Raw genomic sequence first — 17,300 nt, 5'->3', positions numbered from 1 at the left:
ACAATCATCCCACCGTGGTGTAGTTAGCTTGTAGCATAACGTTAGCTTTTTACTTCTGTCGGCCGCATTAACTCTTCAAACATCATAAAAATGGCGTTCATCTGTGAAGATTATCCTGCTGAACAAAACGCCTACGCTTCAGAAACGTGTGTTTACCACAGAGGTTATTTTCTGCAATGATCCAAAATCCAATGAAAATATCCCAGAGGAGAATTCTCGTTAGACCCCCATGGCGATGCTACTTCAGGGTTGGCCTACAAAAATCTGTCATATGGTTTGTTCTCTATAATATCCAATGAGAGCCTGAGCTGAAAGGAGGTGCCCGCCCCCCTGTTCTGAATGGAATTCTCTTTCTTTCATAAGCAGGTTCGACTGCGAGTTTGGAAGTCGAATGAGGCTCTTGGTCACCCCTTTTATCTTTTCCTTTAGAGAGAGTGTGCCGTGTGTCCTGTACCTGTTGAAGAGGGCGGGGGATGTGGCAGCCCGGTCCTTCAGGCCCTCTGATGACGGGTTCATGGTGAAAACAACATGCAGGTTCCTGATGACCTGGCTGGTGAACCACTTGTACAGCTCTTCGTGTGTGTCCAGCATCAGGCCCTCCTTCTGGGCTCCCTCTTTACACTGAGTCATCAGGGTCGCGTACTCGTCACCCTCGAACAGGCCGGGAACCTAAAACAGAACGACGCATGTTAAAAGAGGCCGGAAAAATAAGACCGCACAACTAAAACAGATTCTATATCTCTGAAACTAAAAAAAGGCATCTTGTTCCTCTGTGAGGATATGATGGACGCTAGTTACCTCTCCGTTGGCCAGCAGTGTGTTCATCCTCTCAAGGAAACCAGAATCCAGCACGTTGGACTCATCCATGATGAAAGCGATCTTCTCGTTCTTGCAGCCTGAGCGACGCAGCACCGTGCGCAGATCCTCGTCGAAGTCCTCTCCGGTGTATTTCCTGTGGACCTGGAAACACGCGTGTATATCAAATACAGATTGTTGGTTATGACGCTCTTTGCGAAAACGTCTCAACATGTTGGATCTTCACACTTCCTGTCACCGACCTTGATCTGGTAAACGCTGAGTCCGTTCATCCAGGCGACGAAGCGAGACAGAGTGGTCTTTCCTGCTCCACTGACGCCGATCAGCAGGAGATGACCCTGAGGCTGCCGGAAGATTCTGGAGGAGGAATCGATTAAAAAAATGTTATTATCTGAAAATCTAGTCAGAATTATGAGGTCTAAAATCATTCTTTTTTATGTATTTCATCACAAGCACGAGAAGGAGGCTCTCACCGGTCGATCCTGAGGACGTGGTCCAGCACCTCGTTGAAGAGCACCAGAGGGACGTCCAGCTCCTCTTCATAGAAGACCTTCAGACGGGCCTTCACATAGTCCCTGAGCTCCTCCTGTTCCACGGGGATGTAGTCCTGTATAGACAAATAAAAAAAGTGAGTAGGAATATTTCATGTCTCAGCATCTTTACCAAAAGCAGAGCGATCACAGCTGCGGTCTTATTGCGAGTTCACCTTGGAGAGCCAGTTGCTGTAGAGGATCGGCCTGTTGAGACCCTTGTCCTTATCGATGTTGGGGAAGTGTTTGAGAGCGACCATGTCGATGTTCTCATCTGTCCACCTTCGCTCTTCATCATCAACCAGCCTGGGAAAAGGTTTAGGATAAGACTTATTACGAGCATGTGGGCACGGTATGGATAGCCTAGTGTTAGAGCGCCCCTAAAGACTTTTTAGAACTGTGAGAGTCCTGCAAGTCTTTTGTTTTAAGTCTTTCCTCAGGAAGTTGTCCTCACCTGTCCTGGAAGAGACGCAGAGCTTCATGGGCCCAGATGCGGATCAGCCCTTCCACAGGTAGAGTCTCCAGAGGACGCAGGGCCTCGAAGATGCCCCTCACCCAGCGGGTCATCTCTCTGGGGGAGTAGATGTAGTGAGGCTGGGTGTCCTGGGTGAACCGCTCCTGAAGAAAAAACGGGATAAATGTAAAGGTAAGATAATAAACTGTAACACCACAAAGAAAACCTTGTAAATATTTCATTTAAAATCCCTTACCTGAGACATGGTGTAGAACTCCACCATCGCAGCAGTCAGAGGCTCAGCGTAGGTACGCAGAGAGGGGATGAGGCGCAGCATGGCACGGTTGAAGGTTCCATAAATCTGGGTCAGAGAGGCGGGACCTGGGTAGTCCACGTACACAACGGGGACATGACGCAGGAACCTACAAACAGCAAACCACAACATGGTGAACGTCAGAGCTTTGTCACATGAAATATATGAATTAAGTAAAAAATATATATATTTTCTGGTCATTTAGATATTTATTTTATGACTTTGTTAAACAGGTGTTCAGTATGGGTCCTGTACCTGTGTGTGAGAGGCTTTCTGCCGGGGTCAGTGGGAGGATTACAAGCTCCAACAAACTGGATCCTCTCCAGTTTGACCCAGGTCTGGTCTGAGGTGCGGTAGAAACCTCCATGCTCCACCATCTGCGAGGAAAACACACAAAAGATAAGCCAGTTATCTTCAAGGAGGGATACAAGGTTTATCCTTCCATGTCCAACATGATGACGTCATAACTGTAAACAAAAGCATCGTACCTGTCTGAGGAACGAGATGACTCTCTGTGTGCCGTACTTGTCCATGTCCGGCAGATTGATTTCATCGCAGAACAACACCAGCCACTTGCCCAGCTGGACGGGGGCCAGGACGACTCCGTTGGGGGTACGTCGGTACTCGCAGTAATGATCGAAGGTCTTCAGGAGCAGCTCCGGGGTGGTGGCACTGGAGAAGTTCAGACCGACAACCTGGTGGAGAATTGGAAGACGATTTTGAAATTACTCGTTTTGTACATTTCCATGCAGAAGTTAAGGATGATTGACTCAAATGAACATTATTCTTAAAAAGGGGCATGATGTAGCTTTTCCAGGGCTTCAAAAATGATGAAAACTCCGGATCAGGTTAAGCTAAATGAGGGTTTTAGTGATTTTTTTCATCTTCTCACCTCCATGTCAGGCAGCGCTCTGAGGGCGCTGAACAGAGTCATGGTCTTTCCGGAGCCGGGAGGTCCACACAGCACCAGGGGCTTGTGCTCGGCCAGCCACGTGTAAAGCAAAGCCTCGTGGCGCACGGTATCCAGGGTGGGAACCACAACGTCCGGGGAGGCCACCTTGTGGGTCTCGACCTCGATCTGGGGCACCTTGCCCTGCCAGGACTGCCACTCACCTGTGATGCACACCTGTACACAAAGACGATTTTTTTTTGTGAAGGTTACAGATAATCAAAACGACTTTCTTACATTTTACTCAAGAAGAACTTTTGTAACACTTTAAGCCGTACCTCGTAGTCGATGATGGGGACATTGGGCGCAGAGGGGAGGGGCACTGTGGTGATGCGACGGATGTACTCTCCAAGCTCCCCCCTTATCTTCAGCCGCCCGTCTCCAGAGAACGACCACAGCACAGCGTAGATCAGATATTTCTGTGAGAAAATAGAAAGCAGTGATTGAGTTTTAAGTTTCTATATAAACTTAAAAACACCACTTACAGGGAGAACAGAAAAGCAGAACATTACCTGCATGTATTTCTCCAGCTGATCGTTGGGCATGGGGAAGTCGGGGTGGTTGTTGTTGTAGAGGGCCACATTTCGGCAGGCCTGGTGCAGCATCGAGAAGAGGGAACCCAGGCAGCGCAGGCGGGTGAAGTCCATGATGTGTTCCATCTTTGAGGCGTGCTCGATGGCTTTGATCACCAGGCCTGTGGAGGTGAAGTACGGCTGCAGGATGGCGGCGGCATCTCGCTGGATCTAGTGGGGGGGGGGGGGAAGACTATCAGTAAAGAAGAACAATAAATACATTTTATCTAATCGTGTACTTTCTTCCTTTTGTTTACCTGCAGCATCGGTGACGCAGTCTCTTCCTCATCATCCGTGCCCTTCCTCTGGCGCTGAGCTTCATCCTCTCCCTCGTCCAATGGGATGCTGCGTATGCGAGCCAGGAAGTGGTTGAAGATCATGTCGGTGCTGAGAACGTCCTCGCTGAACCAGACCATACCACAGCGAGACACGGTGGCCAGGGTGGCGTACTTCAGGTCCTGCACTTCAAACATCACACGTACCTGCAGAGCGAGAGACAAACTCGATGACTACAATCGGTTCAGTCGATTTACGGGATTAAAAACGGTGAGAGTGTCGTGCGCTCTTACGTTTGGCGGCAGGCTGAGACGCTCTCCATTGGGAAGGGTGAGCAGCTTGTTGTCATCCAGGACCGAGTTGAGATTTTCAACCCACTCAGGGTCGACGTCGCCGTCGAAGATGATCCACTGGCGCTTCTGCAGTTCACCTCGGACATTGTCAATGATCCTTAAAAATGAAAAGAGAAATATTTTACATCCATGTCGTATTCTTTAAAAGCAGACAAAGACAAACCAAGAAGACTCAGCGAGGTAACTTGTTTAAAGAACTCACTTCCTGAGGATGTGTGTGAACAAGCCGTCAGTCCATTCGCGGGTGTTGGGGTCCAGGGTTCCATACAGGTGGTCCTTGCTGATGGCTTTGGGGTCGATGATGTGGGCCACACCCTCGACACCCTCCAGCCTCTCCAGGGCCTTGAGGAGCACCCTCCACGCCATGGTCTTCCCGCTACCGGAGGGTCCCACCATCATCAGGCCGTGGTTGATCTGTGTGATCTGGTACAGCTGGAGCACCTGGAAGAGAATGAATAATAAAGTGTCATTAAATCAGAGTGCAGACTCTCTTTGCAGCATCTTAAAGGCTTATATTTTTCCCACTTAAATGTAATATAAATCAAGTATCTCCTCTGAAAATAACTCTGTGAGTCATGACTGTCTACAATGGATACAATTTGTGCCAAGTTCTCTTCTGCTGTTGTCGCTCTTTTCCTTTATCTCCTCGTTTATTTTTATTTTAAAAAGCCTCTTTAACATCGAGGCCAGGGGACTACAGATGAAAAGTAGCGTTTTGGCTAATTCTGGCTTTTTCACCCAAGTATAATCATGTGTTTTATCAATTTGAACTGTCCCCTTCCTAAATAAACTGAAATGAATTGAATGTTCCTGAGAACAATCAGTATTTTTGGAGGGTAATTTAGCTACGTACCTTCTCCACCCACATGCTGCCCACATCGTCGCCGTCTCCGTAGGTGAGGTACATCTCGGCGCAGACCTTCTTCAGCTCCTCCCTCAGAGCGGTCATCTCTCCACGGTGGTACTGCACTCCGGGGAAGACATCCGACAGCAGGCTGAAGAGAAGAGGGATGTCCTCCGCCACCAGCTTGGGAACCATGGTCTCGCACACACTCTGGATCAGGATCTAAAGGAAAGAAAGACACAGACGGAGTGAGGTAACTTTTTATAATCCCCAAAGTTTGATTTTAGTTTGATTTGAAAATCAGAATCATCAGAGAATTCAAATTCAAATTATGTTTCATTTTCCATACCTCCTGTTCGGGAAGGTTTTCAGCGATGTCATTTTCATCTACAACTTCTCCGCGCTCCAGCTTCTCCCTCTTGATCCTCTGGATGCGCTCACGCTTGACATTACCAGCACTGATCAGCACGCTCTTCAGAGCTCGGAGACCAAAGTCGTAGTGACTCTGCGATGACAGCTGCTCGTCGCACAGCCTGAAATAACATCGATAATTAAACTTTAGAGACGACAGACCTCTTTTAAAAAGTATCTGAAAAAGCCATGACACATTTTTTTTTTCTTTTTAAAACATCACATACTTGAAGAAGGGCACGATCTTCTTGGCGAGGATCTCGGCTGTGCGGAAACCCTGAGAGTAGAGCATGACCTGGGCGATGAGCTGGCGGTCGGGTTTGGTCATGGCCAAGCTGCGGAACAGCTTCTTCAGGTTATCGGGCAGGTTGGAGCGGCCGGCGTAGCCAGGGTTCATGGTGATGAAGATGGCCATGTCGGGGCTCACCTTCACCTGCTTGTTCAGGAGCTCTGTCATGACGGGCACACCTGAGGAAAGGACGGATGTTAACTGATGTTCTCTGGATTTTAAAAACGAAGAAAGACATTGACTTTTTTGAAAACCGATTTGTATTTCATTTCTCTTGTCAAAGCATTCTCACAAACATTATTACACCTATTTTTTTCTGCACATATTATACATACTCCTGTCTCTGTTGGGGTTGCTGTGCTCCCTCAAGGCCACCTGGATGTACTGGACCTGCTGGGAGACGGCTGAGAGCATCCTCTCCTCCAGACGGTTAAACTCGTCGAAGCAGCCCCACGCTCCCACTTGACACAAACCTACAAAGATGCGACCCATGGCCTACAAAAAGGAACACAAGAAAATCATATTTTCATGAAATATAATCATATTTTTGTTCATTCAAAGTAAATGACAATCACACGATGTTTCCCAGAATGTGAACACAGTTCTGTACCTGGAAGTCGAATGTCTCATCACAGTTGAAGACCAGGACAAAACGTCCCAGCTGGTGACCCAGAGCTTTCACTGACTCCGTCTTTCCTGTGCCAGCAGGACCTAGATGAAGGAAGAATTCAATTATTACACATTTAAATCTACATTTTCTTACATTCACCATCCTTATTATGTCTATGGGCCAAAAAGAAGTACCAAATGGTGAGCCTCCAAGGCGGGCCTCCAGAGCCTGGGTCATGGTGAGATAGCAGCGGTCTGTCAGAGGGGTCTGCACCAGCTTGTCTTGGACACCCAGATACTCGAAGCCGTAGTTGAACTTGGCGTTGGCCATCTGGATGGACAGCTGCTGCAGCACATCTGTCTGCTTGGGGTCGAAGTAGAAGCGCATCTGGCTGAGCCACTCGAAGGACTTGGGGTTGTCGATCTTGTTCTTGATGAGGGTTCTGGTCACATCACGCTGGTGCACCAGCTCGGTGATCTAAGATGAAGACGAGAATAAAAACAGAATTACTTTTTTATTTGATGTTGTCTTTAAAGAATGTGCCTTTGAAATCAAATAATCCATAGTCCTCTAACCAGGTGCTCCAGTTTCCTCCTGCGGAGTGGAGGCTGCTCCATCAGCACGGTGTCAGCCAGCACGTTGAGGGTGGCCTCCACGTTTGACAGCACTCCCTGCATGGGTGACATGTCTCCACCTCCAGAGATGGTGGTCAGAGCCGACTCGATGTTCTCAGACCAGGCAATCTGAGTGGACAGGACCACCAGCTGAGCCTGTGAAGAGAGGGAAACAAAATTAAATGAACACACTGCTTGAATCATTTTGTGTTGAATTGGGTGTAAAATGCTCTAAATTACCAACCTGGTAACGGTCAATCCAGTCGATGTACTGACTCAGATCCACGGCCGTGCCCTTGTTGAATCCAGTGACCTCTGTGACGGACTCGGCCAGCAGCTTGGCCAGCGTCACCCTCATCTCCTTCTCCACCAGCGTCAGCCACTCATTGATCTTGGGATGCTTTGTGATGGAGACGGGTGTCTTGTAGAGAATCTCCTCGCCCTCGCGGGACGAGATCCCCAGCACCTCGGTGTTGTCCTCGTTGAGCAGGATGCTGGAAACGCCGGCAAACATCTTCTTGAAGTGCTTCTGCAGTTTGGCCACATTCTTGCTGTTGCCGATGATTTCCAGCAGGTCCTCATCTCCCACAAAGTAGAACCTGAATACAAAATAGTTAGGAAGTGCAAATCAGTAAAAAGTAATTTCAGATCTTTGACAAAAATCACAAACTCCTTTTACAACAATGTGCAGAACTGTTCCACTGTCATCTTCCTACCTGGGGAAGGAGGATCTTTCTCTCTCCAGGTATTCTCCAAGAGCTTTCTGGATCTTTCCCAGAAGGTCAGCCAGTCTCTCCAGAGACCGCTGCACTCCCTGTATGTTCAGCACGTCCATCACCAGAGGAGACTTTGACACCTTTTTCATCAGTGCCAAGAACTCTGTACTGATACTGCAGAAGAAAAGTGAAGAAGCATGTTTGAATACTTTTAAGAGGAAACATCGTTCAAGTAGTAACGTCATTTGTTGACATGAAGAGTAAAAATATGGGTTTTTCATTCACCTTTGGAATCTCTGGGTTTCAACAGGCAGCAGATGTTTGATGTCAGCGCTGCCGGTAAAGATGCCTTCCAGGTAGACCCAACGACGCTGAACATCGATCCAAACATCGAATAGAGCCATGATGCGATTCAGTTTGTCCTCCCAGCTCAGGGCGTCTTCCTCGAACACCTTGGACACGAGAACAAGAAAAGCATGGCGTTATGAAGTGATGAAATGCTTTCACTCTTTAATTTTTTTTTTACAATTTAAGCAACATCTGTTTACCTTGTAGTATGGAGACAGCTTCATGGCAGACACGCTGTTAATGTGCTCTTTGACCTTGTTGAAGAGGTCGTCCCAGCCTCGGATCAGACGACACTTGTTCTGGTAGTTCACCAGGTCAAGCTCATACGAGTTCCAGACTTCACGGATCTGAGGACAAAAAAAAAAAAAACAACAGAATTATTATAAGAAGGGTCTGCAGAACAAACTCATTTTAAAATCAGTGAAACAAAAAAATAGAATCTCCTCCTCCTTCACCTGTTTAAGGAACTCCTCCAAAGCCATCTCTCCCTGGGCCACCAGGAGAACATCCTTCACCACCATCTCATTCTTCTGCAGATCCACATCCCAGACCTGTCCCAGGGTGAGCTCGGACGGGACCCAGTTCACATGCAAGCGCTTCATCAGCTGCTTCCAATGGCGGTCCTTCAGAGCCTCCGATTTCAGCTCGATCACCAACATGTTCACCTGATGAGAGGGAAGATCAGGAGAAGGTAGTTTAATAAACTATTTTTTAAACTTCTGGAGGGTCAAAATGCAGGAAAAGAAAAATATCTAAGAGCCGAACCTTCAAGTATCCTTTGAGCAGCCTCTGGACATACTCATAGGATGCATACTGTCTCAGTCTTGCTTGGAAGTTCTTCAGCTGGTTCAGAAGTGCATCCAGACTCTGACGAAGCTACAAACACAAACGTAATAGAAGTTACATGCAAAGAATTTTGGAAATAACAGTTGACATTCGGTGACCTACATGTCAGTGTTTGTGTGGATTTGTTACCTTGCGAGGCTGCACGGACACCCACGGCTGCTCTTTCATCTGGTCGATCTGCTCCCAGACCTTTGACAGCTCGGACCAAACCTCTTTCAGGTCGTGCAACTCCTCTAGCGCCACCTACAAGATAACAAGGAACAAGGAAATAAACATAAGCCAATATATTAATTTTATAAAGGAAATCGCTTAGGTTTTTCAACAACTCCTGTTCAAAGTGTCTTGGGGATGTTTTATTTGACTTATTTTCTGCACATGTTTCCTGGCATTACCTGCACCCTCTCTTCGCTGCCGCTGAGCAGCCCGGTGTCGGTGAGCTCCAGGGCCTCCTTGGCTCGGGCACACTTTTCTCTCTCATCCTTCAGACGGCCAAAGTTGCCCTCGTAGATGGTCAGAGACTGAAGGGCTTCCTCGGGACGCAGGTTACCCTGGTGACACAGATGACCAGCGTATTAAAGGCACAACAGCACATCCTTTATATTTGCTCTACATAATGCAACAGAATGTGGGAACATTGTGAGGTTTCTCATTTCTCTTACAGCGACTGGTTTGGTCTTCTCCCAGTCACTGAGCAGGTCTGTGGTGCGGTTCTCCACGGCTTTGTCCTCCTGGACGATCTTCAGCTGGAGGTTGGCCACCTGCTGCTGGATGGCGGTGTCCTTGCGCTTCATGATGTCACTGAAGGCGCCCCATTCACCTTCGATGTTGTCAATGTAGAGCCAAGACGGAGGGAACTGGAACCTCTGCTTCTCCAGCAAACGCTGTCCATTTCTGAACAACTAGAGGTTACAAAGAAGAGAAAAGGAGAAGTGGATTAAAACCCTTTTTTTTCTGAAAGCAGGGAGTGATTCAAGAGAAAAATAGAGAATTTAGAGTACTTACGTCCACATTTTTCTCAAACTGTTTGATCTTGCGCTTCAGGGTCTGGACATATGTGATGAAGTTGACCGCATCCGAGGTGCTGGCCGTGTCCACAGAGTGTTGCTCCAGTTCTTGACGGGACTATTAAGCAAACAAAGGTAGGTAAAATAAATAACTGTAGATCATCCTATCATGCAACTGAGGTTGATCTAAACTGATTTTCCTCCATCACATGATGCGTTACCTTGGAGATCTGGGAATGGAAGTCCTGCATATTCTGTCCAAGCATCTGGCCAAACTTGCTGAGCACTTCTTTATGCCAGGAGTCGTACTTCAAGTTCACCTTGGACTGGACCTGTTACCAAAAGATGAAAGAATATTCAATGAAAAGCCCATAAAAATACAAAGCACATGTAAAGCACACTCCATTACAAGTTAAAATCTACATTCATTTTAATGAGATAAACATGCACAAACTTGTGCTTTTTTTAAAGACTATTATAGAATTTTTTTCAAGCAAAGCAAACCAGCACTGTTGATGATTATTACCTTGCCATAGTCGATGACCACGGGTCCAAACTCTTTGCGAGTCTCTGCGTTGTCAAAGGTGCCACGAGCTTTGCGGATTTGAACGAGCAGGGCCTGCCACTTGGTGAGGTCTTCACCCAGACGGTTGTAGATGTTCTCGGCCTGCATGTCCCACAAGCACTGGTACTGGAGCCACACCTGGACAGGGGCGACAAAGAATGGAGAAACTCAACGACAGCCAGAAAATGGACAGATTAGTATGATGGGAAAGGATGGCACTTGTTTCTCTTACCTTGACATAACGCTCCACCTCATTGACAATGTCTTCAACTGCATTGTAGGCCTCCTCTAAGGCTGCAGGGCCGTCGGGCATCCGGGTCAGAGCGTTTCTGTAGAACTTCTCTTCCTCTGACAGCTCGTAGTGGACGCCCACCTGGTGAGGAACAGTAGATTAGCAACAGTAAAAAAAGAGAAACCATGTTTTGAAGATTCAGTCTGAGCTAGAATAAAATAAACTGAGGTGTGGTTGGAGACTTAACGTGTGCAAATCTCAGTGTAATCTGTATTTTAATCATGCCTCTGTAGAGTAAGTACATGAACTCTTTCTGTTTTCTGTTATTTTATTTTATGGAATAAAATCGAACATTGAAGAATATTTATTTTGAAGAGAAGATAACTAGTGTCTGAGTTATTTAAATCATTTTTTGGAGTGTTTTTGTTTTAACTATTTACATAGATATTGTTTGTTTTGCCTTGCTACCCATTTCCAAATCCAAAAATATATTTTTGGTACTAAATTCCAAAGTCTCCTGAGTTTTATTAAACTATACAGGAGACTTGCTGCCCACTCTGTTCACACAACCCTACCTGGTATCTCTGGCTCTGGATCCTGGGCAGGGAGAGGATGACCATCTTCCAGGAAAACATCTCCTGGTAGAGCTTGTAGCGACAGTCTTCAATCGGTGGGTTCAGGTAGATCACCTGGTTGGTGATCCTCAGCTCGTGGATGACGTTCTGGGAGAAGAAAAGAACAGAATCATTTATTATAATTAGATTTCAGCCGTGTTAAGAAATACACAAAAGGCATAAGGCAACAACAGCTACCTTAATCTTGGGATCCCCTCCAGGTTTGTGGCTCACTTGCGGAGCCTCTGTGTCCATGTCCACATCGGCTTTGTCCTCTATCTGACCCCGCAGCACCTGGGTCCAGGCCTTGAGGCCGGCCTGCAGGCGCACTCCCAGGATACGTTCAATCTGTGAACGCAAAACACAACCAATCCGGTCAGAAAAATCCACTCTGCCACTCCACCGTCACATAATCCTGTCCTGACTGCTGATTGGTGGTGCCGACCTCAATGTCCAGCTTGTTGACCCAGATGGGGAGGTTGGAGTAGGAGTGGAGATTGAGGTCGTCCACAGCTTTCTGGACTCGATTGAGGATTTCGGAGAAGGTCTTGTGCTCGAACATGCAAGTGTCCAGCGAGCGGACTTCAAGGTCAATCTTCTCCTCGATCAGTAAGAGATCGTCCACCTGGAAACAAAAAAAAACAGCAGAAAAAAAAAAGCTTAGAATGAACGCCTTAAGAATTCAGAAGGAATAAAAACATGGAGATCGCTCCTCTACACCGACCTTCTCTTGGAAGTTGAAGACCATCTCAGCCAGCCTCTGAACGTAAGGATCCAGCTTGTAGGATTCCCAGACCAGAGTGATTCCCTCGGTGACGAGAGCCTGCACCTCTTTCTTGAGGCCAGCGACCAGCAGGGAGATGGAGGACCTCTCCTCCACCTTCTCGCAGGTGCGCTCGTAGGTGCGCACGCTCTCGATCAAAGAGATGGCGAACGGGTACAGCTGGTTGGCCTGGTGGGCTTTGTTGACGATGGCCAGGGGGACACGGAAGCTCAACCACTTGAGGTTGCGCACCTCTTTGGACAGGGTGATGATCTCGGGGAGGAAGTTGACTTTGAGCTTGAGCATGTTGCCGGTGCGACCGCGGGCGCGGGTGCTCTCGATCGTGAAGATGCGGCCTGACACGCCGAGGTTACGCTGCTGCACCTGAGTGACAAAAGAAAGAGGGAAACAAATATTTAAAAACAGGACAAAAACGATAATGTCATGGCAACACAAACTGAAAAACACTCCGCTATGTTTATGACCACGATCGGCTCGTACCTTGCGAGCCCAGTCGTCAAAAATCTCTTGGGTGTTGAGTTTAGCCCGGAAGCTATCTCCGTCCTGCTTCAGCTTCAGCCCCTCCACATGGTTCTCCCAGCCCTTCCCCAGAACGTCCTCGACCCTCTTCATGTACGCGGTCAGCTGACGGTCGATCTGCTTGGCCCAGATGATGGAGCCGGACACGGGCGGCAGGTCTCGCACGTGGCTCATCTTGCACGCCTGACTCTGAGGATACTGCACCTTGAACTTGTCGTGCAGCGACTCGATGTCGTCCTTCACGCGCTGGATGAGCTGCGTCTGGTACTCCCGGATGGCGCCGCGGATGTGAGGACGCACGAAGAGGGCGTTGAAGCGGGAGAAGATGCGGAACATCTCGTTGGCGTTCTTGGCGGTTCCCAGCTGATCGCGCAGACGGGCGGTGATGCGGGTCTCCACGCGGTCGATGCGCTCGTCGTAGCGCTTCATGGCGGCCTCCCAGGCTTCGGTGCCTTCCTTTGAGACGTCGAGGCCGTCGACCTCTTTGACGTTCTCGTACGCCAGGTTGACCTCCTCGATGGCGTTGGCGTCAGCCGCGTCCAACAGAACTCCGGCCACCTTCATGTCCTGAGGCTCTACGGTCTCTCCAGGAGCGTGTTGTGGCACAGCAGACACCTTGAGAGGGAAACCAAGAACCATTTTTAATCTAGTGTCAATAAAACAAGAAATTATTTTCTTGCAACTTCTATAAGAAAACAACATTTCAACGATCATGAAAAGGTAAATAACAGCAGGAGATGCCATTAAACAAGATGTCAGACGTTACCTGAGGCCTCAGTACACGAACAATAACAGCCCTCAGCTGTTCATGCTGCCTCCTGAAACGTCTCATGTGGTCCAGACGGGATTGGAGCTTCCTGTGCGCGGGGCTCAAACGCCACACCATCTTCAGGTTCTCCTCCCTCTTCCTCTTCACTATGTCCCTCAGAAGCACCTGCAGTTTCTCGTATTCATCCTCCCAAGTCTGGAACACCTCAAAGCACGCCACCATCACCTGCACACAGACATTTAAAAAAAAAAAAAAAAGACATTGTCAAATAATGTGTTCCTGGAGGAGAACAATAGAAATGTGTTTTTTTGCGCTTGAGAGCACACGATACACTGACCTTTTCAAATTCCTCATAGGCAACATGCATGAGTTTCCTGGTGCCCAACACCTTCAGCAGCTGGGCGCTCAGGTCCCTGGAGATGGCCTCCACCAGACGCAGAGCTCTCTGGATAGGGTACTTGGTGTTCCTGATCTTTTTCAGGTGAGTGAAGATAGCCATCAGAGCCTGGCGGATCTTATCGAGCTCCGAGGCAGAAAGCAGGTCGTTGAGCGGGAAGTCCTTCATCAGCGGGTTGTAGTCGTTGACGGTTTCCACAGCCTGTTTCAGACCTGTGAGAAGAATCACAATTTAACTATACTGTGTTCAAAATGCAACAGCAGAAGGTAAACAAGCCATTCAAAAAAAAAAAAAAAAACACTCACCAGTGTCTGTGTCAAAGCTGACGGTGGCATGGAAACGTTTGCCGTGTTTGAGGATGTCCAGGGTGAGAAGAACCTCGGGGCTCTCTCTCTTCTCCTGGATCCTGTTCAGGGCTCTCTCCAGATTCAGCCAGAAACTGATCTCCTGCAGGGCTGTGCCCGAAGCCGGGTCACGATCAAGCTTTGTCACCTGGTAGGCAAAGCAGATGGAGGACACAAGTTAAACCCAGTGTTAAGAATATTAGAGAGAAATACATTTTATTCTGATGATTGTGCATGAAAGTTAGAATGTCTCGTACCTTCTGGATCTCCCTGATCCAGCGGTTGACCCCAGACTGCAGCTGGTTCAGGAAGGACGGGTCCTCCACTCTATCACCAAAATCGGTGACTTTGGGCTTCTCATTGCGTTCGTAGCACTGCTTGGCGATGTTTGTGATCGTGTTATGGATCTGCAGGCTGATCTCAGGAATCTCGATGTTCTGCTGCAGGTGGAGAAGTCCCATCTCCAGCTCGGCAATCTTTTTCTCCACTGAGGGAGCCATCTTATCCCCATCTCTGGAGGGTAAGGACAAGATTGTAACCCAGATCAACGTTAGTGTTCACCCCTAATCCTAAATTTTAAATTCAAATGATTAGATGTGAAGTTATATGAGACACATATACACATACCTGTCTGCTTTGCCAGACTCGCGGATGTAGGACTTGAAGAACGGCGCGACAGCATTGCTGATGAACGAGTGGAGCGTCTCGTAAGGAGAATCCTCACTCAATGTCAGAACTCTGACTTGGGTTGATATGGGCTTGTCTGCATCGATGACACCTGTCCTCTTGATCAAAGCCAAGCTGCCAGAGGAGAAGAGGGGAAACATGATCAAAGCTTGAAAATAGCAGAAGAGTTATTAAAAAGATTTGACTGCTGTACAGTAAATTAAAAAAAAAACAAGAGAGAAGTTCGTCATTTTGATGCTTTTTTTCAGAAGAAAGGAAAAGCATTAGATTCAACAATTACCTGTTGGACTTGAGCCCATAGTGAATGTCGATGCTGACATTGTAAGTGATGCACTCTTTCTCCTCCTCTCCTTCGTCTCCAACATCCTCTGTGGGAAGAACAAACACAATCTGAGTCACATCTGATCGGGCTGCACAAGTCATTAATTATAATATCGCTATAATAGGCTAATAATTCATACATGTTTGCAACAGACGTGCACATCATATGCAATGACGCAGCTTGTGTGCTGAGGTTTTTCTTTATCATGTAAGTTACTGTTATGAGACTAGTGTTTAAAAAAAGTTTTTTGGAAGGCAGAAAGCAGACGAGGTTATCCAAGTATATTAAGATATGTCACAGGTGCAGTCTGGCATGTAATCTACCTCTGTTTATAAACTCCGTACAAGTGATGTCATTGCTTCTGGGAGGTGTTGGCCATTTTCAGAAACTGCACTCTCTGCATTGCAGCGTCAGAATTATTTTAAGAGCAATAACAGCATCAGGCAGGGGGGGGGACTCCCAAAACCTCCAGGCTCAGTCTAAGCTGCTAGTCATGCGCAGAGTCAGGGGAACAAGGTTTCGCTCTCATTAAACATTAGTGAGGGCATGTGGATCAGGATTACTTTGCCTAGAGGGAACTGAAGAGAATGTGTTCTTTCACACAAACTGGTTCACATGACAAAGGTGCAAAACATATTCCTGAGTTATTACTGAGGGTGCATTGTCTTGCCATTGCTAAGGAACTCTGTGTTGTCATGTAGACTCTGCTGTTCCTCTGTCCCCACCCTGTGTTGCGCAGTTAGCTTTCGATTTAGCCCCGTCATCGATGGAGACAGCAAGTCAGGCTAAACATTGTTATGGAGGAGCAGGTGTTATGACGAGAAATGCACACCTGCTGACAATTGCATGCACCTAGCAGGACAAAGCAAAACATGGCAGACACAATTTCTGCATCCACCCCTTAAAATAAAATGCTGCAGCCATCTCTTAAATTTACTCTACAGAGTCAAACACTGTTTTCAGGTCATATTCACACAGGCTAATGAAAATGCATATTCTACATAGTCTACAGAACTATAAGGACACTTAACCTTACTTAAATTTGAGCTTCACAAACTTTGGTATCACAGATATGCCCCCAGAAATTAGATGTAGACCGTTTTCAAACACTTCCGCTTTGTGTTCAACAGGGATGCATTTCTCGACGTAACACCGGCAGCGACATAATAAAAAATGTAAACTAGCAGGCATTCATAAAACCAGCTTTCTAACAACGAATTTAAAGCATTGGTTAAGTCGCAGACACTGAAACAACAGCCCATAGATTACAAATGATTATAGATATCTGATATTTTGCAGTTAAATGTACCTTTTAGTGCACTTCTCTCAACCAGGATGGTGTGAAGTTGGGGATCGGCCAAAAATTTCCTCATCTGCTCCACTGCACTCTTCTCCTCCAGGGCGGTTTCCAGTGAGGCCGGGGCCTCGCCGCCATCTTCCAGGAGCAACGGAACCAATTTCCTGATGTGCTTCTGCAGCACCGACGTATCCGCTACCGTCTGAACGGCGGACACCTCCATCGTAGCGGAGTTGTCCTCCGTCCCCCCGCCGTCGGACATCCTTTCAGAGCCGTCACAGACGACTGGTCGCGGCGTGAAAGTGAACAAAGACACCGGGCTGACGTTTACTGACTGCTGAAGTGTCTACCGAGCTGGTCACAGGCCGACTGTCGCTGTCAAAACGCCGCAGAACCGTGCCCGTCAGATTTATCAACGCAATACATTATGGAACTTGTAGTTTATAGAAAAGCTATTGTGCGGGACTATGTCAGCGGGAAACTACAAATCCCAGATTGCAGTTGTAAGATTTTTTTTTTTTTTTCTCTCTTTTTGTGTTTTAACGTTCATGACCGACAGGGGGAGGAAGGGAGTTGTCTGCAATGATGCAGCTAAAAACCAGACATCCTCCATAACTACTGCACAGATTTAACATTAAAATCCATGAAATTAGACTGACTTTATTACGATGTTTGTGTTTGACTTTTTCACTCGGTATTGTTGATTTTATATGATTTAAAATAGAATATAGAATAGAATAGAATATAATTACTTTATTGATCCCAAACTGGGAAATTGTGGCGTTACAGCAGCAGGTTGTCCAAACACACAATATGAGCAAAAAA

At 47.2% G+C, this 17,300-nt stretch overlaps 1 protein-coding gene across 1 annotated transcript in view; it reads right to left on the bottom strand.

Moving 5' to 3' along the window:
* The window catches only part of dync1h1 (dynein, cytoplasmic 1, heavy chain 1), a 31,027-nt gene extending 14,275 nt beyond the window's left edge, over window positions 1-16,752 (bottom strand). Inside the window, 47 exon segments of the mRNA XM_020647981.3 lie at window positions 455-669; window positions 799-960; window positions 1,059-1,173; window positions 1,290-1,423; window positions 1,523-1,652; window positions 1,801-1,964; window positions 2,057-2,222; window positions 2,369-2,490; window positions 2,602-2,808; window positions 3,006-3,239; window positions 3,341-3,481; window positions 3,575-3,805; window positions 3,892-4,116; window positions 4,204-4,360; window positions 4,466-4,704; window positions 5,117-5,329; window positions 5,457-5,640; window positions 5,746-5,986; window positions 6,143-6,302; window positions 6,418-6,518; window positions 6,612-6,894; window positions 6,993-7,187; window positions 7,276-7,630; window positions 7,748-7,921; window positions 8,033-8,199; window positions 8,296-8,442; window positions 8,551-8,760; window positions 8,861-8,971; window positions 9,071-9,184; window positions 9,334-9,489; window positions 9,601-9,840; window positions 9,944-10,063; window positions 10,167-10,277; window positions 10,472-10,648; window positions 10,743-10,883; window positions 11,318-11,464; window positions 11,555-11,704; window positions 11,802-11,981; window positions 12,081-12,503; window positions 12,621-13,274; window positions 13,426-13,653; window positions 13,766-14,037; window positions 14,131-14,317; window positions 14,427-14,682; window positions 14,797-14,970; window positions 15,137-15,224; window positions 16,488-16,752. Coding sequence (XP_020503637.2) covers window positions 455-669; window positions 799-960; window positions 1,059-1,173; window positions 1,290-1,423; window positions 1,523-1,652; window positions 1,801-1,964; window positions 2,057-2,222; window positions 2,369-2,490; window positions 2,602-2,808; window positions 3,006-3,239; window positions 3,341-3,481; window positions 3,575-3,805; window positions 3,892-4,116; window positions 4,204-4,360; window positions 4,466-4,704; window positions 5,117-5,329; window positions 5,457-5,640; window positions 5,746-5,986; window positions 6,143-6,302; window positions 6,418-6,518; window positions 6,612-6,894; window positions 6,993-7,187; window positions 7,276-7,630; window positions 7,748-7,921; window positions 8,033-8,199; window positions 8,296-8,442; window positions 8,551-8,760; window positions 8,861-8,971; window positions 9,071-9,184; window positions 9,334-9,489; window positions 9,601-9,840; window positions 9,944-10,063; window positions 10,167-10,277; window positions 10,472-10,648; window positions 10,743-10,883; window positions 11,318-11,464; window positions 11,555-11,704; window positions 11,802-11,981; window positions 12,081-12,503; window positions 12,621-13,274; window positions 13,426-13,653; window positions 13,766-14,037; window positions 14,131-14,317; window positions 14,427-14,682; window positions 14,797-14,970; window positions 15,137-15,224; window positions 16,488-16,737 — 9,251 coding nt within the window. The 5' untranslated portion in view covers window positions 16,738-16,752.
* Between the last annotated feature and the right edge of the window lie 548 nt (window positions 16,753-17,300).

Source organism: Labrus bergylta, chromosome 18 (assembly GCF_963930695.1).
Source record: "Labrus bergylta chromosome 18, fLabBer1.1, whole genome shotgun sequence".
Classification (NCBI taxonomy): domain Eukaryota; kingdom Metazoa; phylum Chordata; class Actinopteri; order Labriformes; family Labridae; genus Labrus; species Labrus bergylta.
The sequence above is the reverse complement of the archived record's forward strand: the minus strand, read 5'-3'. Positions and strand labels throughout refer to the sequence as shown.